The sequence below is a fragment of the Orcinus orca genome, chromosome 5 (genome assembly GCF_937001465.1).
Source record: "Orcinus orca chromosome 5, mOrcOrc1.1, whole genome shotgun sequence".
NCBI classification, from domain to species: domain Eukaryota; kingdom Metazoa; phylum Chordata; class Mammalia; order Artiodactyla; family Delphinidae; genus Orcinus; species Orcinus orca.
This window is the reverse complement of record NC_064563.1, coordinates 89,678,709-89,705,039: the sequence shown is the minus strand read 5'-3', so window position 1 is coordinate 89,705,039 and position 26,331 is coordinate 89,678,709. Positions and strand designations below refer to the sequence as shown.

Genomic DNA, 26,331 nt, shown 5'->3' with positions numbered 1-26,331 from the left:
CTGCCCCACATCGTTGGCTTTTTCTGGACACACTTGGGGTCATTGAGTTCATAAACCCACATGCTTCGTTCCATGGTGATGGGACAACAGGAACATGGTGGGCACCTAGAACATTGCCTCCAGTGGGGGCCAAGCAAGCCACATGCATAGTCATCACGCTGACTCTCTCTGTCTTTCCCAGGGGATAGATACTGGCACTCCATCAGCCACCTGCAGCCGGAGACCTCCTATGACATTAAGATGCAGTGCTTCAACGAAGGAGGGGAGAGTGAGTTCAGCAACGTGATGATTTGTGAAACCAAAGGTGATCTCTTTGGGTTCTCTGATCTCCTCTTGCTCTCCCCCCAGCAGACTAGGGCAACGTCACTGCTCTGTGTGCCATGCTGGGTATCTCTTCTCCAGAATGACTCCCTATTTTCCACGTATCCCCAAACTTTGTCATCTTAACCCTTCTCTTCCTCTGCCTGTGCTCCGTATTAAGTGCGAGTGGGCTGCCATCATGACGGTCTCATGGAGCTTGGGAATTAACCCACACGTGAACTCATGCGTTAGAACCCACTCTTAAGTTGGGAGCGTTCTATAAACACTTTATTCCTACAGTAACATTTGGTACTCACATTGCTTAGTTTACTTAATTTAACTACAACCCCACGGGAAAAGAAAGAAACTGAGCCTCAGGACACGTTATACCTTGACCAAGGTCGCACGGCTGGTTGGCGGTGGAGCACACTTTGGGCCACGTTTGTCCCACCACAAGCCCAGACTCCCCCTGCGCGAAAACACGCTAAACACGGTCACGTAACAACTTGATTTTTGCATGTCGGTCAAGTGGATGGACGCCATTTCCATTTTGCAAAGACTGAAAGGTGTATCGCAAAAAAAGGTCATCAGGAGAAGAGCCCAGAGGAACAGGGATAGAGCCAAGAGAACGATCCATTTTCCTGTCACGGCAACATTCTGTCTCCCATGTGCCCTTCCTGCCCTCTTCTGTCACATGCAGTGAAGGGGGCAGATGCACACACGGCCAGCATTCCTGTGTCAGGGGACACGCAGAGTGCCCGGGGCAAAGAACAGAGACTTCACACAGCCTTCACATTGGTCTTCTGGAAGGACGGAACCTTCAGCAGGGTGGAGGCAGTGGCCTGGGGCATAGGACAAGCCTTCACGTAGCTCCACATGGCGGGAGTATGTGGCACTGGAAGGACGAGAGAGGGCAGTGCTCAGGGAAGAGGCCACGGGCGTCAGGGACCCTGTGGGCTGTGAGGTGGAGAAGGGTCGTCGTTGGATTTGTTTGTCAGGAAGGGTCACTGGTGACTATGCAGGAATGGGCTGAGGGGAGAGAACCGGGGCCGCGAAGGAAAGGTGAAGAGAAGGGGTGGGTTTGAGCCTCTTTTGTGAGGGAGCGTAGGGAGGACCAGGGACTGATAGTGTGTTGAGGCTGGGAGAGAGTGAAAGGAGTTCAGCGGAAACCTTGAAGTTTTGAACTTGAAGAACCACACAGGTGGTCGTGCCATCTATCGAAAAGGGGAAAAGCCAGCAGGGAACTCGCTTCCACAAGAAAGGAACAACGTGAACCACTTGGAGGCGTACCTGAGTCTGATTCTTCTGAGACGTTGAAATGCAAGTGTCCCGTGAGGGAAGCAGGTCTCCTGCCCAGGGAGGACCCTGGGTAAGGGTATTTGGCGGTCACTGGGATGTAGGCTGAAATCACAGGCATAGAGGGAAGAAGAAGACAGAGTGTAGTCTGAGAGGGACTAGAAGACTTCTCAGTGTCTGAGGCAAAGACAGGAAGAAAAGGGCAGGAAGAGAGAAATGTAAGCAGCAGCGGCAGAGAGGTTACGGGAAACCCAGAAGACTGTAGTATCAGAAAGTCATGGGGGAGGACGGCTGCGAAAAGGAGTTAACAATGTCAGATACATCCTGATAACAGCAAAAGCCAGATGCCGAGGTTGCCACCTCGTAAACTTTTGGATTGGCATTTCTCTAGCACTGTCAGTCCTAGTGAGCCCCGAACCCCGTCTCCCTGCTCTGCACCCCAGCTCAGACCTAGGACTTCACATCTCTCGGTGCACCCAGGAATAGCAGATTCACGGGGAAGTTCTTCCATTCCCAGTTCTTTCTGCTTTCAGGTACTTCTTATATTTTCTTCCAGAAGTTCCCCAGCTATGCTTCTAGAAAACCCCTATACCACTTCTGCCCCCAAAGACCCAGTCTGCCCCTAGTGCTTGGTCCACAAATATCTCAGGGTGTTTTTTGAAGTATAAGGCTCAGGTGTCTTCAGCGACGCCCAATTTCACCTTAGAGGTCAGTTTCACGCTGAGCTTGGACACCACAGTCATCCACCGAAGGCCCTGTCTTACAAGTTTGACCCCGTTTCTCACACCCGTGGAATCAGGATATTGTTTTCCTATTTTTCATGAAAGAAATGTCAAAGAAATAGAGGCTGAAGTGAGTTTTGTCCCAATTAACAGCCCGGAAGTCTTCTGGTCAGCCTGGTCGACTCCCACCCCCAACTCTGGCCCCGCCACAGCTACCACCCCATGAAACCATAGAGCGGCCGGTGGGCACAGGGGCCATGGTGGCCCGCTCCAGCGACCTGCCCTACCTGATCGTCGGGGTCGTCCTGGGCTCCATCGTCCTCATCATTGTTGCCTTCATCCCCTTCTGCTTGTGGAGGGCCTGGTCTAAGCAAAGTGAGTGAATGACCGTCCTCAACACCAAGGGGAAGGAGCCTGGGGTGGGGGTAAGGGGAGGAGGGGTCTCCCAGTCCCTAAGGAGGCCTCTGCCCAGGGCAGGATCCCAGGCGCCCTGCTTCACACATGGGAGCTCAAGTTCCTGGTGGGTCCCCCAGAGGGCTTGGAGAGAGTCGGAGATCGCTCACAGATGGGGCCTTCCCTTCGTCTCATAGACGTTGGCAGATGGAGAGGATGAAGTGGGAGTCGGTCTGTGTTCTCTGCATCCCTGGAGCTCAGTACTTAGCTGGCTCTGTTTTCTTTTACTGTCTCAAGGTCTGACCACGTACTCATACTTTCAGTTGACCCTGCCTCTTCCCGCCTCTCTAGGTCTGTGGCTCCCTCGAGCTTTCCCCCTAATCCTAGGTTAATCTGATTTATCCACTGATTCCTGCTTCAGACGGTAACACATCTGGTCAACTTGCTTCATTTAAATATTGTTCCTTGTGTTAACTTGCCACTTCATTCTCCCAAATCCTGGTCCTGTGTCTCCTCTCCCTACTGCAAAAAAAAAAAAAAAAAAAAAAAAAAAAAATCTAGATGTTAGGAAGAAGTGGGAGACAGGAAGAATTTTCCGAGAGAAAGAATATTCTCTACCCTGGCGCGATGTCAACTCCCCACCTACCTCATTTGACCTTAAGTCCTCAGGAGTTTTCTGAGATTCACGTGGGACTTTTTCAAGCTGCCCCAGGCCTCCTTGACCTAAGCGTAGCTCTATCCTTCTGTTCTTCCAGAACATACAACAGACCTGGGTTTTCCTCGAAGTGCCCTTCTGCCCTCCTCCTGCCAATACACTATGGTACCACTGGGAGGGCTCCCAGGCCACCGAGCGAATGGGCAGCCCTACCTCAGTGGCACCAGCGGACGGGCCTGTACCAATGGAGTACATGTGAACACGGCCTGCCCTGCAGCTGCCATGGGCTACCCAGGCGTGAAGCCTCAGCAGCGCCGCCCAGGGGAGCTTCAGCAGGTAACGTAGTTCTGGGAGTGTGGGCATGCAGGGACGGGTCACCATGGAGGGCGTGGCCGGGCCACCTCCTGAGGCTCCCTCCCTTCTAGCCTCTAATCCCGGGCTGCTGGGCCTGCTGAACAACGAATGGGGAAGTTACCTGGACTCTCTGATGTGACCTTCTCGTTCCTCGTTTGAGCAGCAGGATGACACCGACAGCACGCTGAGGCAGACCGTTCTTGGCAGTGGACGTGACCCCCCCAGTCACCAGATTCCCAGGTACCCAGGCCCCTCCCTGCCTTCCACCCCTGAGCCCCAGCGCTCGCTCTCTCACTAGTTCCTCAAACCCAGCATGGCTCACTGAGAGGTGAGCACAAGTGCTTCACTCACGATCCCCTCATCTGACAAACTGCTCCCCTGGACTCTTTTTTTTTTTTTTTTTCCCCCCTCGGTACGCGGGCCTCTCACTGCTGTGGCCTCTCCCGTTGCGGAGCACAGGCTCAGCGGCCATGGCTCACGGGCCCAGTCGCTCCGTGGCATGTGGGATCTTCCCGGACCAGGGCACGAACCCGCGTCCCCTGCATCGGCAGGCGGACTCTCAACCACTGCGCCACCAGGGAAGCCCTCCCCTGGACTCTTAGCCTAAGGGGGTTAGTTGTTGTGTTTGCAGTTACGATGCCTTTTCTGCTCAGCAATTCCTCCCTCGCTTCTCAGGCCAGAGCAGCCCCACCCAGCTGGCTCTGCCCATAGGCCACACGTCCTCTCATGTACTCAGGACGCGCGTGGAGTCACATGGAAGGAGACTAGAATTGCCTGTGGAAGCAATGGTGTGGCACCTCCTGATGTCCAAAGGGGAGCAGCCCCTGCCCCGCCTGAGCCCTGCCCAGCTCTGCTGCCCCAGACGGGAGTATCCAGGGCAGTGGGATCCAGGCCCACGCTGCCCCTGCCTCACCCCTCCGCCTGGTTTTGTGCATGCAGGGCTCCCAAGTCTAACCCGGACGAGGGCTCGCTCTTATACACGCTGCCCGATGACTCAGCTTGCCAGCTGCTCCAGCCTCAGCAGGACTGCCGCCACCTCCAGGGGCAGCCAGCAGCCACGGGCCAGCCCGGCATGAGGCGTGTACCCCAGGGTCCTGGGCTGGAAGCCACGTGGGACCCTCTTTCTCACCCAGGTCAGTGCTGAGGGCAGGGCGGGCGGTTGAACAGGCTGGGGATGAGGTGAGGTGTAGGCGTCCACGACCCGGGAGTGACGTGCAGGCGGGGCGAGAACAGTCCCTGAAGGCGGTGTTTGGTAAAGACCGTCCACAGCTTGTATATCCGAGATGGGGGTGCAAAGGGGAGCTGGCCACCTCCTTCCCTGCTGAAGGCCCAGCACATCTGCAGGGAGTGTCAGGTGGGTCCAACATGGCAAGCTCTGTCCTCAAAGGCTGAGAGAACGGGCACTTCACCATTTCAGGGAAAGAAGCCCTTTTGGTCTCAGCATCTCAAGGCCACTCACCAATTCCCGCCGCCTCTCATCACACTAAGAGGCACTCTCTAATCACTCCGAAGTACCTTGCTTTGTCGGGTCTTGTCTCTTAATTAAGGAATGAGGTTGCATCCATCATTAAGCCAGGTTCTCACATCATCAGAGCTCTGTGCTTCCAGAGAACTTTCCCTCCAAGGGACTCCATGCACAGCGCGCCCAGCCCACTGTCCTTCTTTGTGCCCATCTTTTTGATACCTGGTTGGGCACAGGCTGGTTCAGAGAATTAGCTGCTGTTTCTTATCGCCTCCCCGGTGTGGCTTCCAGGTCACATGCAGCTCCCAGACCCTGGGAGATGAAATTCTAAGACAGGTACCTCCTAGAGCCAGACCCCAGTAGCCTCCACACGGGACCCCCTCCATCGGGGGGCATGAGTTGTGAGTGAGATGATCACGGCCAGAAAGCACAGCAGAAGGGTGTACTAGCAGCCCACACCTGGAGAGAGCAGGACTTTCTTGCACGGTTCCTGGGCTCAGCTGACGTCATCTGCCCCTGGTTATAGGGTAGATGCATGAGGGTCTCCACGCTTTCACCACTGAAATGTGCAGGTGGGACGTGGGTAAGAAGTGGCCCATACTTAGAGGGAGTGTAATTGTCCTTTTTGTGGTTGTAGGTCTCTGTCCTTCCTCTAAAGCCAGCAACCAGCTCCCAGAGAGAGCCTAGAGAGAGGGTGACCCAGTACCGCTGAGCACTAGTTCCTGGTCAGTCTGGATTCTAACGTTTCCCACTTTTCTCTCCCCTCAGGGTCCCGGTGCTGCTTGGGCCTCGTACCGGTTGAAGAGGTGGCCAGTCCTGACTCCTGCCCTGCGGGGAGAGGAGACTGGTGTCCCCAGCACCCCGTGGGGGCCTACGTGGGGCAGGAACTTGGGATGCGGCTCTCCCCCAGCCCACCGGTTCACATGTCTTTTGAAATACCACCTCCTACAATTTAGGCAGAAGCTGATATCCCAGAAAGAAAGACACTATATATTGTTGTTTCTTTAAAAAAGAGAGAAAATTGGTATTTATTTTTCTATAATAGCCATATTTATATATTTATGCACTTGTAAATAAATGTATATGTTTTTATAATTCTGGAGAGACATAGGGAATCCTCCCCACTGAGGTCTGAGGTGGGAAGCAAAGAAGCCGCAACGGAACCGGAGTCAACCGGGAAAGAGCAGCACAGACTGAGGAGGCAGCCCGTCCCTTAGACCCTCCGCCGCTGCCTGGGCCCCTGCAGAAGGCCCACAGAGAAGCCCGTGGAAGGAGGACTCCTAGGCACACTGTCCACAGTGACTGCAAGAGAAGGGCCAGGGCCGTGCGATCAGAGGCTGCAGCCACCCGTGACAGTGGCTGGATCTGGTGCTAAAGGAAACGTTTTCCCAAGATGCCCGTGAGACTAGACTAAGATGTGTATAGTACTGTAAGCATTAACAAACCTTCCAGAATCAATAATCTGTGGCAACATATCTCTGTAAAAATAAACACTGTAATGTCTAAATAAATGTTTAGTCTTCCCTGTAACCTACAGCTTAGTCATGTATGAGTCAGCATTCTCTTTAGATGTTAGGATTCAGTCTGAGTATTTGAAGAAACATCCACTTGTGATGTTTTCAGATCCATCGAGGAGAAGTCTGGAAAAGGTAGCAAATGTTTCTAATTTTGTCTTTTTAAATATTGACTCTCAGTTGTGTTTTCATTAATGCAGATGCGTGGTAACTGTTTAGTCCAAGAGGGACACAGTGTACAGTGGGCGAGGAGAAGCAGATTCACCGTTCTCTGACTGGACTTGAGGTAAAGCTATGGTCAGATCGGAAGGAATGAGGCTCATCTTTTCTATACAGGTGTGTGTTGAAGACTAAGTATTTTCTCCAAAATGCCATTTAGTGAAGTGCTGTGCTACAGGTGAACATATGGTGCCTCGTAAAATTCACTTCCCTTCTTTCCAAAGAAACAGCAACGTGGCCAGGGGAGTTGACTCACTAGTTGTTTAAAATCAACATTTACTCACTGCCGTCCAACCACAGGCTCAACCTTTGTCCAGGCAAGTGGAAGTAGACGGAGGCTGAAGCTTTTTGCTGAGAGCCCTACCGCACTTTAACTGTTTTCAGGAGGGAAATGTACCTTTTAGATTTCAGTTGAGTTGAGTTACAGATGAAATGCCACTTGAAACACTTAATCCTCTTCCGGGTCATCAATGGCAGACCCTAGCTTCACACTCCAGTCACAAATTGAATCAAGTCCTAAGAAAGCCCCAGGAGGTGACTGATGGTCTAGGGCAAGTGCGCCCTCTGCTGGCCAGAAGAGATTCCTGCATCCTTTCTCTGTCCAGCAGCTAAATTGGAACATGGTTTTCAGAAAAGCAGTCTTTTAAAAATATTTCAAGAAATGAAATGAAGGACTGTAGGAATACGGAAATGATAGGAAAGGAGACGTAGAGCAGGGAAGAGAAGAGATAAGATATTGTGACTTCAGACACAATCTGGGATCAAGGGCCTAGAGGTCACTTCCAGGAGGGGGACAGATCTCACCTCTCAGGTCTGGGCTATAACTCAACTTCTAGCCCATTGGCTTTTGAAAACAAAAAAACTCCCCTGTTTTCTTAATGCTTGATGATCCCAGTGGTTGTCAAGGTGAGTTTTGGTGAACTTTATGGAAGTGGTATGGTTCCAGTGCTGTGCAGAAAGCAGTTTTATGTGACAACAGTGCTTTTAGCTCTCAAAAAAAAAAAAAAAAAAAGCCTGGGAATGAAAAAGCACTTCTAAGGCAGGTTACATGAGATAAATGTGCATATTTACTTTAGCCAATTGCAGGAGAGGAGGAAAAGGTTAGGCATCAGGCCTTTAAATTTTAGCCTAGAAAAGGAAACAGCTTAGATATTCAGTTTCATCGCATCTTGCATTTCTTTAGATTCAGGTTAATTATTATAGTGCCTTTTAAAAATCTGATTCAGTCAGCAATGGCTATATAAATTAATCAAAAGGAAGAGTAAGACCTAGTTGGGCAGGAGCTGGTGGTGGTGTGGAGTTCAGCTCATGGCTCAGGACAGCCACACAGGACAGGCTGAGTCGGCAGGAATGAGAAACTCCTTTTCCTGTGAAGTTCTGACAGAGGGGCTGGACTCTACAGTTTTTCTTTCAATGTTGAGATTTGATGATACTATGGACGAGGGTTCAGAATAACCAAGGGACATTAACAGTTGATCCTCGAGTAACTCAGGCAGATTTTTGGCCTCTTTCAAAGGTGAGGCTGCCTTCTCTAAGGGCACAGCAGGAGGCAGAGCACAGATCAGGAGACTAGGACAGCTTTCCATCCACCCCCAGCCAGGGCTGCACCCTGGTGCTCTCCTGCTTGCTATTAAACCTCCCGAAGTCTCAGTTGCTATAGATTCAAGACTAAGCCTGGGATCAATGAAATGAAACGAAAGCTATCTTTCTTATCTAATTCAAAATAAAAATGAATTAACTGTATTGTCAAATCCCAAACATGCTGTATGAATGCCTAATATTGTAAACTTTAGTGATTTTTGTCTAGTTCAGTTTGGGAAAAAGTAATAATCCTGACTGGTTTTACTCGTCCATAGACTAAATTCATTCTTGCTGCAATTAGAATCTCAGGATTCAGAATGGGAAGAAGCCTCAGAGCTTATCCAGATCTCTCATTTGTCTGACAATGAGGCCCAGGAAAATAATGTAATTTTTACCCTAGCTCTCACCACAACAAGGGGATAGTGTCTCCTCCGGGACCACCCACTGTATCCAGGCGGTCGCTCAAGGTCGTAGCCGGCCAGTTACGTAAGTTTGGTGGTAGCCCTTCCTGCTGCAGCCAAGCTTCAGATGGACGCGGCCCCAGCTCACAGCTTGACTACAACTTCGTAAGAGACCCGAGCTGGAAACACCCAGCTAAGTAGCTCCCAGCTTCCTGACCCTCAGAAACTAGGTGAGATAATGTTGTTTGAAGCTATGTTTGGGGGTGATTTTTTATGCAGGAATAACTAAGTAGGTAAATATGCAGGAATAACTAAGTAGGTAAATCACTCAGAACTGTGACTAGCACATGTTTTTGAAATGCTTGAAGGGCACACATAGTTAAGGGTGTACACACATAGTTTAGGGTGTACAGCAGAGAATGTGATAAAGGGTGCTCTCCAGTAGAAAAGCTGCTGCATCAGAGCTCTGTGGTGATGGGCACAAACAGTGAGCTATTTGGACCTCTCAGATAGGAGTATGAAAGGATCTTAGAGACACAATAGGCCAAGTGGCCCCCTGTAATATATATATATATATTCCAACATACAAAAAACCCCAAGTCCTGTCTATAATTTTGGGGGGCAGATCAGCAGGCTAGACAAGGTTACGAAAACTTGACCTTGCTGAGGTCACTTTCTACATTGGTGCAACATTGCCGCCTTTCCCTTTCCTTTTCGGTAACCAATTCATATTCTGGGATGGCCTCAAGGGAGTAGCTCATTAAAATGGACCCACAGAGCACGGAATTTAAAGTGCTATGTTCTAGTACTAACAGGAATCCAAATATCAGTGAAATCATTCTTAGATGAATTCCACTGACTACTTACCCCCAAACCAAAAGAATACTCCCAAATTAGTTTAAATGTTATATACAATCAAAAGTGATTATTAGAGTTGATCTCTCAGTGACGGGATCTATTTCATTACTTCCTGATCTATATCAAAACCAGCAAATGACTCAAGTAGAAACAGAAAGAAAATGGCACAGGACATGAGAAACTATAGGAAGTGCTTAGAATACTGGTAGAGTTGCAGACACCTTCAGAGAAGAGACTCCTTCTCAACCATTTTGCAAAACACACTTCTGTGCTCCACCCAGAGCTGAGGAGGTTGCTAAAACTATGGGTGATTCGGGAAGCTGTTTATTTTTTTGCTTTATGCCAGTCTAAAGCAAACTGCTCTGCTCTTTCTGTCTGCATTTCCTGAATCCCGACCCCCTCAAATAACTGCTTTATGAAGTTAACAATGTCAAAATTCTAAATTGCATTTTTCTCAGATATTGTTGGCAAAATAGTTTTTGTTCTCTTGTGTCCTCTCAGAGAATACCTGATAACATCAAAGTTTATTTTCCAAGGATCCAACGACCAAGAAAAGGAAGTTTTCTCATGGTTTGCTGAATTATCGATTTTCTTGCTAATGGCTAAGAATTCAGATAACCAAAAAACAAATTTCCTAAAACAGGATATATTACCGATGGTTTCTGGCGATTTAAGGTAACAGCCTCCTAAGACTTCATATTTGACCCAGTTGGTTGCAAACACATCTGCATTGGTTCAGTTCAATAATAAGTAGCTGTTGGGTGCTGTAGTCAGTTTTAAGATAAGCAGTTGGGGGGAAATTATTAAAACTACATGACTGGATGTGGTTTTAGACTTTCAGATGAGTTCACTTTAAAACAGTAGGATTGTTGCAGGCGACAAGGAAACAGAACATCTGTTGAATTAAGTGTCAGAAATCTTGGCTGGATTTGAGAAAAAAGCAAACTTAAGGCCCACGGGCTTCATTCATTCTCTTGTGGAGAGTGAATGGGGGGGAGAACAAGGCCACCTTTCTTACGCAAAAGAGCAACCTCTTCCTTTAAGGCCATAATCCTTTCGGCCTGGACTTGGATCAATTCAGTGACCTTCTCTCTTGCCACAATATCTGCTTTCCGGGGGCCCTGGAAGGCATTGCCCTGTTGAGAGAAAACACCTCCCTGCTTTAAGCACCATTTGGACTATGGAAACACCCCTGTCTTAATTTGTCTTTTAGGTGTGCCTGACTTAAAGAGCCACCGCTCCTGATTTTAAGATGCCTTCAAGTCCTCCACTGAAATCCTACCATTGGAAAGGTGTCCCTTTGAGCTAATAAGGCAACTCTTAGAATGCAAATCCCCTTTAGAGAGTAACTCATGAAGCTAGCTATCAGTCACTCATACCCTACAGGGCTCATCGCTGGAATTCTAAAAGGCCAGGTACCTCCTTTTCCTAGACAGCCCATATCTTGTTTTCCAAGAAAGAAATCTTTATTCCCTCATCTGATTTCTTCCCCTGCCCAGCCAATTCCTGCTCATGTTTCAGACATCAGTTTTAGGGAGGATTTCTTCACCCCATGGGCTGGGTTAGGGTTCCTGTTCTACGTTCTGTCAAATCATCCATCACTCATCATTGTAGTTATTAGACTGAACCATTTGAAATTTGTGACATGTGACCATTTTTTAGCCTAAAAAGTAGCAGTTTCCTAGGGTTTGACCTAAGTGCTTGTTTGATATCTTTCTTGCTAGATCCTGTGCCTTAGAAATAGAGCCCAATATGCCTGGATCTCACCACTCTACCCAGCATCCGCCCTAGAACTTGTTACATAAGTAGACGCTCAATAAATCTGAACGTGCATTAAAGGAAGGGACATAACACCTAGTTATCTTCTCCGTGCCAGGTGCTTTATGTCTGCAACCTCATGTGATCCTCACAACTCAGAACCAGGTGGTGTTATTCCAGTTTTAAAGATACAGAAACTGACAGGTTTATGAACTGGCCCAAGTCACTATAATATTAAGGACTGGAAGCAGGATGAGAACCAGGTTACCTGAAGCCAAAAGCCCATGATTTGTCTGTTACCCCACTTACTATGGCAGCCCTTCCTCATAAGTAGGGGTTGTCATTACCCAGTACCTTCTTTTTTTTTTTTTTTTTTTTTTGCGGTACGCAGGCCTCTCACTGTTGTGGCCTCTCCCGTTGCGGAGCACAGGCTCCAGACATGCAGGCTCTGCGGCCATGGCTCACGGGCCCAGCCGCTCCGCGGCATGTGGGATCTTCCCGGACCAGGGCACGAACATCGGCGTGTCCCCTGCATCGGCGGGCGGACTCTCAACCACTGCGCCACCAGGGAAGCCCCCAGTACCTTCTTGCCTCTTCTCCCTTGCCCACCTTCACTTCAGGGGCTGTGAAAACTAAACACTAACCTTAGCCACTTTCTTTTCCAGCTGGGAGTGGCTAAGTAGATGTAGCAGAAAACATTTGCTTTCTTAATGAAAGGGACACAAGAGTCTGGCATTTGGGCAGCAACCACAGAGCTGGGGCAGCTGTCTGTGACTCTGAAGGAAACTTCAGCCACGGAGAGAGTCACAGAGATACTGGCTCTGACATCACAGCCCCACTAAACTAAAACCCCTCAGTCATCTCCTGCAGACTTCTTGTTAAGTGAGGAAAAGCACCCCTATTTGTTTAAGCTACTCTTCAAAAGTGGGGCTTTTGGTTACTTGTAGCTAAATGCACGGCCCCTCATGCCCAGTCAGTCACTCTGAAGTCACCTTAGCTTTTCCCTCATTCTCTTTACCATATCCAAACAAATTTTGGCTCTTCTTACTTTGAAATGTCTTCTTACTTTGAAATGTCTTTGACTGTTGGTTTTTTGTCCTTGCCATCTTCATCCCAATCCATGCCTAGATTGTTGTAAGAGTAATAGCTATGGAGTCAGACAGTTTAAAAACAAACTTCCCGTTCACTGCAGCTCTATTTACAATAGCAGGGACGTGGAAGCAACCTAAGTGTCCATCAGCAGATGAATGGATAAAGATGATGTGGCACATTTATACAATGGCATATTACTCAGCCATAAAAAGGAACGAAACTGAGTTACTTGTAGTGAGGTCAGTGGACCTAGAGTCTGTCATACAGAGTGAAGTCAGTCAGAAAGAGAAAAACAAATACCATATGCTAACACATATATATGGAATCTAAAAAAAAAATGGTTCTGAAGAACCTAGGGGCAGGACAGGAATAAAGACGCAGACGTAGAAAATGGACTTGAGGACACGGGGAGGGGGAAGGGTAAGCTGGGACGAAGTGAGAGAGTGGCATGGACATATATACACTACCAAATGTAAAATAGATAGCTAGTGGGAAGCAGCCGCATAGCACAGGGAGATCAGCTCGGTGCTTTGTGACCACCTAGAGGGGTGGGAGGGAGATGCAAGAGGGAGGGGATATGGGGATATATGTATACGTATAGCTGATTCACTTTGTTATACACAGAAACTAACACACCATTGTAAAGCAATTATACTCCAATAAAGATGTTAAAAAAAAGAAACTTCCCCACGTATTAGCTCTGAGAGCATGAGCACGTTACTTCACCACTCTGAGCTTTGGAAAGTGGTATTTTGAAGATTCAATGAGACAGCCAATGGAAAGAGACCATACATGTAAAGCTATATATATATAAAGATATACTATGTAAAGAGACCTACACAATTAATTCCCTTTCCCAGTCAACTGATCTGCCTCCAGACTCTTTCCTCTCCAAGGTATTTGGACGTTCAAAGCACATCAAGTCAACAGATGTTTACTCCCTGACGACTCTGAAGATTCTGTCTAGGCATCACCGCTCTTGAATACTGCTGTGACTCTTCATTCAATAATTCTTTAGTGGATAAAGGGCCTTTGATATTCAGATTCTAGGCTTCCTCTCTATTTTAGTTGTAAACTTCCCAGAGCCTCTTATTCATTCTTGCTTTTGGACTTTGCTTAGACCAGTGATTCTTCAGCTCTAGCATGCAGCTGAATCACCTGGAAGGCTTGTTCTAGATTGCTGGACCCCTCCCCCACAGCCTCTGATTCTGTAGATCTGGGGGAACGATACTTTGAGAACCCCTGGCTTAGAACATTTCCTGGGCGCGTAAAGAAAACCAAGAGGAAAAAAAAGAAAGAAAACAGCATTTTTGCAGGTACTATTAAAAGATTATAGCACATAGTTCAGAATATGCCATACATGTGTTATGTCCCTAGAAGGCAAGGCTTAAATAGGGTGAAACTTTATAAATAAGTATTATCCACCACATGCTGTATTAAGTACTACTAGGTTAGCCTCAATAAATATTATATAAAAGCAAGTTGAAAGCCCTAAAAAGTAACAAGTGTTTTAATAAGTAACATGTGGCCTCCCATAATTCAGGAGGCCCCCTGTAGGTCAAAGGAAGTAAACCTGTATTGGAAATGGATGTTTGACACCAAATTCAGGGAGCATGTTGATGTCATTATTTATACCTAAGTAACCCTACATCTGCAAGGGCCAAGGCAAATCCCTTAATTAGTACTTGTATGAATTCATGGTACCCAGTAGGCATACAGTAAAGCTAGTCCCTCAGGCTCATTTTAATATAGACGGTATCAACTCTGTCCTCAGGGACCCAAGTGGGCCAGAAACGTCCAAGATCAAGGTTTGTTTAAAAGCCAGCACTTGATAGTCCCTTTATAGAACATCCCCAATTCTGACAAAAGGTCTGAAGAAAAGGAACATACCTGTTGGTTCTGTAGAATATTCAACTGAGAATCAAGTTTCTTCTTTTCAGTACATAAATCATTCATCTGATGAAGTTTTTTGGTGTGTTCTTTTGTCTTCATCATCAATTCCCGTCGCATTTGAGCAATCTTTTCCTACCGGGGCAGAAAGATGCAAAATGGATTAAGTGAATGAGGAAGCAGAGAAAAATGAATGATTTGATCAAAACCACCAGGCAAATGGAGTGATGTGCACATAGAAAAATACAATAAGCCAATAATATCAGAAGCAAGTGCACTGGGTCTGGTTTGATTAAAGAAGAATGTAAGCAGGATGAAAGTAGGTAAAAATAAAATAGACATCACTCCATTGTTGAGCAATGACATTAGGGTGCATACTGAGTGATGGTATTCATTCATTAAAAGGGAGAATGATCCTTTAAGCAGGAAATGTTCCTGTATTGCTTTTTCCCCAGTCTTGGCCCAGGATCCTCAAGGTGACCCGCTTGAATACATGTGCCAGTGGCTTTCCTTTGTTCTCCTACTACTCCAACAAATTATTTTAGATAGCACATATTATCTCCAGCACTACCCTGATAGGGACCAGCCCACTGACACGAACACTGAAGTAATTTGTTTCTTCACGGTACAGTGGCAAATCTTCGATGAGACAAGATAGCACTAGGAGGGACTTCCCTGGTGGTCCAGTGGTAAAGAATCCGCCTTCCAGTGCAGGGGACACAGGTTCAATCCCACATGCCATGGGGCAACTAAGCCCACGCACCACAACAATTGAGTTTGCGCGCATCGACTAGAGCCCACGCGCAGCAAACTACAGAGCCCACGTGCCCTGGAGCCCGGCGCGCCACAACTAGAGAGAGAGAAAACCCTCACGCCACAACTAGAGAGAAACCCGAGCAGACCTTGCGCCATCACAAAAAAATCCCGCATGCCTCAACAAAGACCCCGTGTGCTGCAACTAAGACCTGAGGCAGCCAAAAAACAAATAAGGAAAATAAATAAATATTAAAAAAAAATGATTAGCGCTAGGAACCTCTCCTCCCTCCCTGTCTACTGTGAAGACAGAAAACTGGAGAAGCCATAATTATTTGTGGGCTTATAAAATCTCTGTAAAAGTTCCTGTCTCTGAATCAGGCTGTCACTGGGGTACTGCCTCATCTCATGGCTCCGGGAACAGTGTAGGCATTGAATACCTTCTAAGACCCTACCAGCTAAATAGTAGATACTTTGTTATAAAATGTATTACTCAGAGATGTTTTTCTAATTTCCAGAATGGAAATAGCATCAAAAGCTATTTAGAATAATACAATTAGGTCCTCAGAGTATAGCAGTTCATGTCTAACACTATTAGAACGTTTATACATTAATGCAGACCTCAGAGTAGAATCTGTCTGTAATCTTTCATGCCATTTTGCCATCATATTTACATGAATCCTGGATCCCAGACCCAATGCTAGTGCTTTCATCCCAAGATAGACCAGTGGCTCAACTAAGTGAATGGTAAGAAAGCCGAGACAGGCTTAAGATCATGGAGGAACCAAGTGGGGCTCACACACGTGCCTCCAGGTGTACAGATGCTTCACAGGAACCACTGAAAGCTCACCAGGAGTCCTTGCCTCCACCCAGTGGATCACCTGCCCTCTCATCCTAACCTCCCACATCTTCATTTCCTTTGCGTTTGATAGCTCCTTTCGAAGTTTCTTGATCTTTAGTTCTTCAAGTGTTGTATTCACAGAAAGTGTCTGAAGGGCTTCTAGGTTGACCACACGGCCAAACTTGCTGACCATTAGTTGATTGACTGTTTCTTCCATTTCTAAAAGAAGACAGTCACTGTCAGGTTGTTCACCAGATCCCACTGTTATTAAATGAATAATACCAATACCACTACCATTCTGAGGAACAGCTTTTGCAGGAAGATGATAAGAGATTTTACGTTACCAGTTGGGTTTTCCTCTGTGACTTTTCACCTACTACTTTCCTCACTTAGAATGCACATTGCTCTCTTGTCTTTTCATCTACTTCAAATTCCTGTGTAAAAGGGACTCATCTTTCCCAACTGGCTACACCTTCTGATCTGCCCCTCCTCAGATTATTCATGGGCCCAAATGGGATTATGAAGCCTTCAGTTTTTAATTTTTTATTACTGATCTCTATAACATCTGGTGTTGAGAATAGAACAGTCACTGAACAGAAGTTTCCATCTTATTCCAAGTAAAAATATTAAAATCCTTGCAGTGGTTCACAAGGTCCTACCTGTCCTGCCCTGCCCCTATTATCTCTCCCACCTCCTTTCCCACACCTCTCTCCTCATTCACTCCAGACACCTTTTTCTCAACCTTCTCAAACATTCCGGGCTCACTTGGATATTCTCGTATGGAATTGTCTGGAATTCTCTTCCCGAATAGCCACATGACTCACTCCACACAGCCCATTTTCTGAAAACAAGTTGTGAGACTGGTGAAAGACTCATTTCCAAAACACCCATTTCTGAAGGTGTAACCAAATGTAATTTGTCCCCTAACCAGGGAGAACCACATCTTAGTAAGTATATCACCTTTCCAGGGAGCTCTTCCCTGGCTTCCTATGGACCTCAGCACCCTTTCCCAGTCCCTTTCTAATTTTTTCTTCTTAACAATCCTCTCCATCTAACATGTAATATGTTTTACTTTTGTTTACTGTGTTTCCTCAACATGTGAACACTGGAAAACCTGGAGAAAATTCCATTTGTGGAGTCTGAGCTCCCCAAGAAAGTATAATCTTGTAACAAGATTTTCTCAGTCACCAGAGTCCCCTAAGTGAAGGCTGAAGGCCCTAAGGTGTAACAAGATGATGCAATTCTGTTACAGTACGGGAATTTGTATTCAGGTATAATCGTTATGGCTGAATGATAATGGTATAATCAGCATGGCTGCCATTTTGCACAATCCAGGGAGGGTTATTCATTTCTATTCTACGTGAGTGGCGCCCCATGGACTTGTGTCATGCGGTGGCCATGATACTCAGTGATGCAAATGAAATGACTGGATTATTTGCACATGTGTGGCTGCCTGCTTGGCCTCCCTCAGTAAGAACCTTGACTTCCCCCAGCTAGCCCCATATAACAGGGTCCCCTCTCCCAAGGCAGCCTCATGTACTAGGACATGGACTCTGGTCCTTGCCCTTCCCACTGTGGAGCCAGCCTAACAACACCCTTCTCCTGACTCAGGCCAGCTAGTGTTCCCTGGGCACATAAAGGCTTCTGGAACACTCCCCATCCTCTGTCCCCATGGCTGCAAGCTGTGCTCTCCTTGCAAAGGAGAGAACTTACCTCCCCACCCCATGTTCTAGACTCTCCTCTTCTTCCCCATTGGGTCTAGGGATGGAGGCAGGCAACAGTGAGTGACTGGTGTTTCTCATCACTGGTAAGCATTTGTTCTTTGAGATACAGTAAAGGAACCACTCCTAGCTTCACCTTCTGAATTAGGAGATCAGTCTTTAACCAGACTCACAACTTGCTTTCAGAAAATGGACCAGGGGTAGGAGAAGAACTCAAAGTCACTGAATAAAACTTGAACCACATGGGACTTTTTTTTTTAATTTCAACTAACATTCCAGAAATGTGAATACTTCATTTTATCTTCACACATTTTTCCAAACTGCGAGGTTACTCAGAAGGAAATAAGCTTCTTTCCTCATTTTCATACTAGTTTGTCCCTTGGTTTGACAAATAGTATTTCCAAATATAAACAACATTCACAGGCTACAGAAGCCAAAGGAATGTGAAGTACGTGAGAAACATTGGGGCCTCAAGGTTTATACCTGAGAAAACTCTATGTCTCAAATAAGTGTTATTCAAACATAGAGTCCTAACATGTATTTTAAAATTTTATAATCCAGCCACCCATGAGGGTAGAACCATCATCACTCATTAGAAACTGACCTCTACAAATCCAAGCAACTTGGATTGACTGACCGCTATATTCTTCCCATTATTTTTCTTTTTCAAATTTTCTTTTAAAAAATATTAGTCAATTGTGGTAAAATGCACATAACAAAATGTACCATTTTAATCTTTAACATGTACAGGTCTGTGGCATTAAGGTAGATGCTATTATAGTATTGGTAATATTATTATTAAAGTTGGAATACTTCATCACTTACACATATGTTCCATATATCAAATATTCAAAAGGTATTTTAAGAGAATTGTCTTTACTCCATACATCTTATACTGTACACCTCAGTTCCATCTGAATTAAGAACGTAAATGTGAGGAACACTACTAATAGAAGAAACAATAGAAAAATATCTTTGTGACCTCAAAATAGGAAAGGATTTCTTAAGACACACACACACACACACACAATGAACAAACTATAAATAGATTGATAAAATTAATTATATTGAGATTTTTAAATGTCTGTATCCCAAAAAGATACACTAAATAAAGTAAAAAGGCGAGACACATATTAGAAAAGATTCAAAGTGAATGTAATGGACAAAGAAAGACATAAAATATAGGGGAAAACTCCCTACAATCAATAAAATAAAAAAAACAAGTAAAAAAATGGGCAAAGTGTATGACAGGCAAGAAAAGGAAACACAAATAAACAGCAAATAAGCTATGTGAAGACATTCAACCTCAAGGACTTCAGGAAACAGTGAAATACAATTTTAACATCTACGAGGTTGGCAGAAATATGAAAGTCTAGCAGTATTAAGTGTTGATTAGACTATGGAGCCCAGGAAATTCTCACACTGCCAAGGGCGAGAAAAGGGTACAGCCACTTTGGAGGGCAACTTGACAATACCCAGGAGAGCGGAAAATGCACACACCCACCTCTCATCCAGAGCCCCCAGTCCTGGGGACTCACCTCCTTCCACACATGCACAGGGAGACATGTACAAGAAGGTTCACTGTAACACTGCCTGTGATCATGAAAAATTACAAGTACCCTAAATATCCATCCACAGGAGACTGAAGAAAAACTCTTATAGTCCTACAATGGAATATTGTAGTACCAGTTAAAATGAGTAACTATCTGTAGCAATACGGATTACTCTCAAAAACTGGTTTAATGAAGTGAACTGCAAAATGATAGGAATAATATTATATTACAGTTAAAAACATACAAAGGCACTTTGTATACTGTGTGTGGATACATCCATATGTATACAGACGTGCCTGGTGGTTGATTCTGGGGAAGGAGAGAGCAGAACAGTATTATAAGGAGAAGGGCCTTCAGTTGTATCTTCAATGCTTATTTCTTAAGCTTGCTAGTGGGTACAGGGGCTATTGCTGTATTATTCTATAATTTATTATACATAAAACCTTTAAAAATTGCGAGAAACTATTTCTATGACAAAATATTTATCCTTTTAAAATAGGAGAATGACCTTTTGATAGAATCAGGAGAGAGAGTAAGTGGGAAGACGGGAAGGTGTTATTTCCTCTCAGTGGTTCCGATCTGTGATGACCTACTGTTTTCAAAGTTGGAGATGGTCACTTGACAGTTCCCTCTCTAATCAATAAATATTACTAAATAAGCCACGGGCTTAATACTCACTCTGTATAGTTTTGGCCATCTCTCTCTTTTCTCGGATGAGCTGTTTACGCCGTTCCCGGCAATCTTTGTTAAGTTTTTGCTGCTGGGAATTTTCCTCGTGGAGCTGGACAATTCGTTCTTGCAGTCGTCCCAAGGAGTGGTTCGAAAAGACCAAAGTTCCAGAAAGATCACTAGGTATTTCTCCGAATACCACATACTCTATCTACGAAAGCAAAACAAAACAAATCAAAATAGACAAAGACCAAGCTAAATTGAAGGTCATGGAAAGCATAAGGGAAACACTTCTTTCTCTGTCCCTTGTCACCACTGAGTAAGGTAAAAGCAGGAAGCCACTTTCAAATAGAAGTCACATTATGTCCCTCTGGGACAGCACTTCTTTCCAAAAAGACCATGCTTGATATCTACTGCATAAGGATGGAACGGACATTTCAGGGTTGGCATATTAGGCAAATTGCTACAGATCGCTAATCCTGTTTGGGTCAGGTTAAACAAGATGTATGTAAGGCTGATCTTAGGTTTTTCTTCTAACATACAGCTTTCTCTATTTACGTGACAAAACATGGTACTTCGCTGATATGATCTCTGCATTTTAATGTAAGTTGCAGTTTGAGCGGGATATAGAGATGAACAAAGAGAGGGAAAAAAGAGAAAGAATATTTTCCTTTTATCTTAACCTCCCTCATTAACAAGTAGAGATTAAGTGAAGCTACTTCTTGCATCATTAGTTCATGTCTACTTAAAGATGGTGGGAAAAGTGACATGTGCCCAAGAGCCAACATTTCAACCTCCAAGCCATTCCCTTGAGTCATAGGCTTCTCATTTCTTCAGACTTGAAATGATTCAACTTTCAAAGTGATAATGGACCACAGGGAAATATACATGTTTTCATATTATGCTTTTATAACAATCTCAGAAGGGGTAAGAAAAGTTGGGGTGTCATTCTACAGGTAGATTTCTCACAAGGACTGCACTTCTGCCCCCTAGTGGCCCATGAATTTTTCTCTGGAAAAGCCTGAGTGTCATATGGCTTTCCTGCTCAGACAGGGTGGGGCAACCTCTCAGACCCGTCACCTGGTGGAGCTTGAGAGGAATCACAACCAGCAGCTCATTCAACCGCTGCTGCTTCTCACGCTGATAAGCCTCCAGGGCTTCCTCGGCCATGTTCAGGTTAGTTGCCACAATCTTGACCTGTGGAAAGCCCCATGTGTGAGATGTTGAAAAGATTCACTGAATATATACCCGAGGTGGTAAATGAAGCCTTTCTGGGAGGAAGCAAAAGCATGAGCTGGATCTGCTTTGTTGGACTGTGATTAAACGGACGATCCCAGTCTGCAGCCCAGCAATATATGTTATTCTCTTCCTGCTAAGTCATGATCCACACCACTTTTTCAATTGTTCTAATGACCCCAGAGTTGTATAGGTTTTGTTAATGAAAACTCAGAAGACTTGTCCCCATCTCCCTTTTGTTTTCTGCAGTAAAAGCATCCCTCAGGGCTTCCCTGGTGCAGTGCCCCGGTCCAGGAAGATCCCACATGCCGCGGAGCGGCTGGGCCCATGAGCCATGGCCATCTCTCAGCCTGGAATGTCTTTGTCAGGATGGTTCAAATCTCATTTGGTCATAATGACATCAATAAACTAGAGAAAAAAGCCCTTTAAAGTAATGAAACTACTAACTACAGTATTTCTAAAGCACATAGCTTCATCTCCTAAAATACTAGAAAGTTTTCCAAATCATTTCCTTGTTCAAGAGAAGAAGCAATCTATCAAAAATATTTCTGAATATGAGTCAAGTGACGCTGCTCTAGGAAAGAGTACTTAAGAGGGAAACTGAGCAGATACAGCAGAAAAATCACTATAATTGTACCAGAAGTTTAGCTTAGTGGCCTCCCACATGGAATGCATACACCCCAGAGTGTCAAAGTCATCTACTGGGGTCCAGAAAGAAGTTTCAATTTCTATTTACTTTTATCTTATTCTTGTTAACTTCTGTTTTTGCAAATGTTTCATAATACATAAAATATATTAGTACAATAGTTCATGTATATAATTTATAAATAAATATACATTTATTGTGGGAATATGTGCTCCACAATTTTTTTACTTATAGAAGTATGTAATCAAAAAAGTTTGGAGGCCAATGATTTAGATAAAGAAAGTCCCAGTCATTAAAAGAGCAATGGCCCCTCAACCACAACTGTAAATGGATATAACATGGGAAATGTCTGTTCTCTTACAAGAAGTCCTAACTCATGCCATTGCTATGAAATAGCAATATTATAGCTGCAAGGAGATGTAGCTTGTTGGGAGAGGATGAACAGACCTGAGAAGGGCAGACCAACATACTTTTTTGGACAATGTATCATATTCCTTTCTGAGGTTATCGATCACTTTCTTTTCTTCAACTAAGGCCTCTTCAATGTCCAGCCTTTTCTCTCGAAGTTGAAGGGCCAGTTCAAAGAGACCCTTATCACAATCTGAAAAGACAGTCAAAACAGCAAAGCAGCCCCATTTGTTAGGGAATGTAGTAATACAATAAGTGTGGACTTTGGAGCTTCAGAATTATTAATGTCCATCTACTCCAGCAAGGTTCCATCATACTTAGGGCTCCAGGTAGAAATTATTCTGGGTAGAAATTATTAATGGTATTAATAATCATGATAGTGGTTATGATACTAGTATTGATGTTCTGAGCAGTGCTCTGAGCCAGGCTCGGTGCTGGGTCCTTTATGTACCTTATCTCATTCAAGGCTCACAGGCCCTGCAAGGTAGAGACTGTTGTTCCCATTTTATAGGTCACGACCACCTGACCACCGTAAGCCTCAGAGAGGTCACACAGCTGATATGTGACAGAATGGGATTCAAGTACAGTACCTCTGTATTAATTTCCACTATATCACACTGACAGCCACATTTATCCACTGAGTAATTGATAAAGAATGTGAAAATATAATGGATCACTACAATGGAATTTAGGAACCATAGCTCCATCCCAAGTTCTACCACTAAACTAACTGTGAGCCTTTGTTCAAGCCGTTTAATCCTGGTATAAGATAACAAGTTGCACTACAAGGTTTTCTAGCTTTCTTCCACTCACAAATATGATTTTAAGGAGATTCTTATTTTCAAAATCAAAACAAGATTTAAACTTTATTTGACTTTAAAATTTGATTTATAATTGATATGAAATACCTAGGAAAATAATTTCAGATCAAGAAGAAACAGTTTTCCTACTGAGCCATTCATGTATTGAGCCTGTAAGAATATTGGTCTGGACTATAAGAATATTGGACTGTAAGAATATTTCAGACTGGTTTCACCAAGCATCTCCAGGAAACGTAAAAATTGCCCCTACAAAACAGGTTTGAAATATGAAAACTGAATGGTTTGGCAAAAAGGAAGAGCTTTATAAAAATATACTTAAATATATATTTTTATATATAAATCTTCTGTTTCTCTATAAAATGAAACTTTCTGCATAATTTATGACTCTGAATCAACTAGAGATTGTCTGCAGATTATTTAATTGAGTACTTATAAATATCTGCCTCAAGAAACAGAAAATTAATTGTCCAGAGAGCCCCAAAGAGTATCCATTAGACTATACTTCATACATATTAAGCCATCCTTTCCTTAAATATCATTATGAGACAATTGAGAAAACAATAAAAGGGAATTTTTGGTATTATCAATCCACAGTCACATGTAACAGAGAATGCATGGTTTTATCCCACTTACTTGTTGGGCAGATAGAATCATCAAAAACCTCATCTTCAGATCCAGACTCATCCTCATCACTCTCCAAGCTGGATTCTTCTTCACTTGATTCATCACTTTCTTCATCTTCATCTGAGGAGAGAGGGAAACATTGTTAATAAGCAGAGAAGTTCCTGTGTTAAGACTTTAAAAATAAATCATTTTTCAATGAGTTAGTTACTAGGGAAACAACAGGTAAATAAGGAAATTATTCAGTATTTTTAGAAGAATTTTAAATGGTTACGGATACAGAGACCACAAACTCAAATGCCTGCAGAAGGTTGTGCAATTAATTTCAATACATTGAGTCAGAGAGGCTGCCAAGCTGCTTATGCTGTGACCCACCTAACACACACTTGGTTATACAGTCCACAATTCCTAAACCACAGTGCTCTGAAAACAGAGAAGGTTTTTCATAACTTCTCTGAACCGAAGTAATACCATTTATAATCTTCACTTAACCTACTTAGTGTGAATATTCATGTCTTGCTGCAGAAGTATTACGACGTTTGATTTAGAGATTCTGCACCAAACCCTGCTGGGGGTGTTAGTTGACAAAGACTCTCGCCTTTAACCAAACTTGAGTCAGACTCCTCTGAGTCCTCTGACTAGTGCTTGACTTTGAACTAAATGAGCTCTGTCCTGGGCCCATTTGGTTCAGTTTTAGCAAGAGTCCTGCTGAGTAATTCCCCACCCTTGATAGCTGGTCGAATTCCTTATTCCCTACCCTCAATATCTTATCACTCTGGCCTGCCTTCAACAGAAACCCTGTTAGGTCAGTTTAGCAAAGAATTACCCTACCTCTTAGTAATTTTCTAGCAACTAACCCTGACCATGCTCCTTGGCTATAAATCTCCACTTGCCTTGTTGTATTCAGAGTTGAGCTGATCTCTCCCCTACTATAAAATTCCATTATAGTGATCCCCCTGAATAAAGTCTGCCTTATTCTTAACAAGTGTCATGAATGATTTTTTCCTTTAACAATGTCATATTTAATATATTTTATAAAATTTTTTGAATACTAAAGTACATCTGCTCCCAAGAGTTTTGGATTAGGAATTGTAGACCTCCCCCACTCAACTCTAACCCCATTTTCTTTTAAAACACCTTGAGCCCATGTGGCAATTTCTATTATATGGAACATCAAAAAACAGAGATAAGAAGTGGACGTTATACTCACTAGAAGATTTGTTAAATTAAAATGTCTCAGAACTTTCCTGGTGGCACAGTGGTTAAGAATCCGCCTGCCAATACATGGGACATGTGTTCGAGCCCTGGTCCAGGATGGTCCCATGTGCCGCGGAGCAACTAAGCCTGTGCGCCACAATTACTGAGACTGCACTGTAGAGCCCACGAGCCACAACTACTGAAGCCCGCATGCCTAGAGCCCGTGCTCCGCAACAAGAGAAGCCACCGCAATTAGAAACCCACACACCGCAACAAAGAGTAGCCCTCACTCACCACAACTAGAGAAAACCTGCACCCAGCAACAAAGACCCAACGCAGCCAAAAATAAATAAATAAATTAATTAATTTAATTAAAATGTCTCTTAAAATGACTACAAGTGATCTGTACCACCTTATGGAATAAATCAGCAAAGTTTAAAATTAGGCTTTAAAATTCTTACATAGATTTCTGTTTTCAAGAAAATGAAGCAGATCTACTTCCCCTATTCCTCCCACTAAATACAGCCCAAACCCCTGGACATTATAGGTAAAACAAACACAAGAAGACTCTGAGAAGTGGGGAGAAGGCAGCAGACCTACTAATGCACTTTGAACCCTGAGGAACAACACTGTGGTGAGTTCCTTGGGCCTTTTTTTTTTGCCCTGTATCTCAGAGGTGGAGAAGACTAAGAAACCTGAAACACCAACAGGTGCAGATAAAGAAAGGCCCAACCAGAACCTGCTCTCTCTAGCCAAATGACCTCACCATGCTGTCAGTAGAGATTCTGTGGGGAGCTGGGACTCCCATCTGCACACAATAGTAAGGAGATCTCCCTTCCCTTGGGTTAAAAAAAAAGGCTGAGTACCTCCACCTGGCAGTAAGGAGGATGCACCCACTCCTTCCTCTGGCAGTGTTAGAGAAAGCCAAGTAAACAAGTAAGCCAGAAGATTTAAATAAGATACAGAATCTCATACATAATATGAACGTCTCCAGCTCTCAACTGAAAGTCATGCATCATACCAAGAACCAAGAATATCTCCAACTGAATGAGAAAAGACAACCAATAAATGTTAACACTAAGATGACAGAAATGTTAGAATTATCTGACAAAGTACTTTAAACAGGCAAGATAAAAATGCTTCAATGAGCAATTATGAACACACTTGAAGCAAATGAAAAAATGCAATGCCTCAAAGAAATAGTCTCAGCCTATTTATTTATATAAAGAAGAACTAAATGGAAATTTTAGAACTGAAAAATAAATAATTAGAATAGAAACTAATGGATGGGTTCAACAGCAGAATGGAAGGGACAGAGAAATGAATCAGTGAACTTGAAGAAAGAACAGTAGAAAGTAGCCAGTTTGAAC

The 26,331-nt window shown here is 44.3% G+C and overlaps 2 protein-coding genes across 7 annotated transcripts in view; one reads left to right on the top strand and one right to left on the bottom strand.

The window, feature by feature from the left end:
* BOC (BOC cell adhesion associated, oncogene regulated) overlaps positions 1–6,712 on the top strand; it is a 263,978-nt gene extending 257,266 nt beyond the window's left edge. For 5 of the 6 annotated variants that reach the window (XM_049710306.1, XM_049710305.1, XM_033432154.2 and 2 more), the window contains 6 exons: positions 182–304; positions 2,472–2,693; positions 3,467–3,702; positions 3,884–3,960; positions 4,660–4,853; positions 5,951–6,712. In XM_049710306.1, the coding sequence (XP_049566263.1) occupies positions 182–304; positions 2,472–2,693; positions 3,467–3,702; positions 3,884–3,960; positions 4,660–4,853; positions 5,951–6,138 (1,040 nt within the window). In that variant the 3' untranslated portion in view covers positions 6,139–6,712. Of the gene's footprint in view, positions 1–181; positions 305–2,471; positions 2,694–3,466; positions 3,703–3,791; positions 3,961–4,659; positions 4,854–5,950 lie in introns of those variants that run through there. The other variant, XR_007477587.1, reaches the window with a different exon arrangement.
* Positions 6,713–10,557: 3,845 nt separating this feature from the next.
* CFAP44 (cilia and flagella associated protein 44) overlaps positions 10,558–26,331 on the bottom strand; it is a 137,620-nt gene continuing 121,846 nt past the window's right edge. Inside the window, exons 28-34 of the mRNA XM_004272091.4 lie at positions 23,777–23,887; positions 22,385–22,515; positions 21,113–21,229; positions 20,042–20,243; positions 16,148–16,308; positions 14,496–14,630; positions 10,558–10,891 (exon numbers count right to left, since the gene is read on the bottom strand). Coding sequence (XP_004272139.2) covers positions 10,718–10,891; positions 14,496–14,630; positions 16,148–16,308; positions 20,042–20,243; positions 21,113–21,229; positions 22,385–22,515; positions 23,777–23,887 — 1,031 coding nt within the window. The 3' untranslated portion in view covers positions 10,558–10,717. The remainder of the gene's footprint in view (positions 10,892–14,495; positions 14,631–16,147; positions 16,309–20,041; positions 20,244–21,112; positions 21,230–22,384; positions 22,516–23,776; positions 23,888–26,331) is intronic.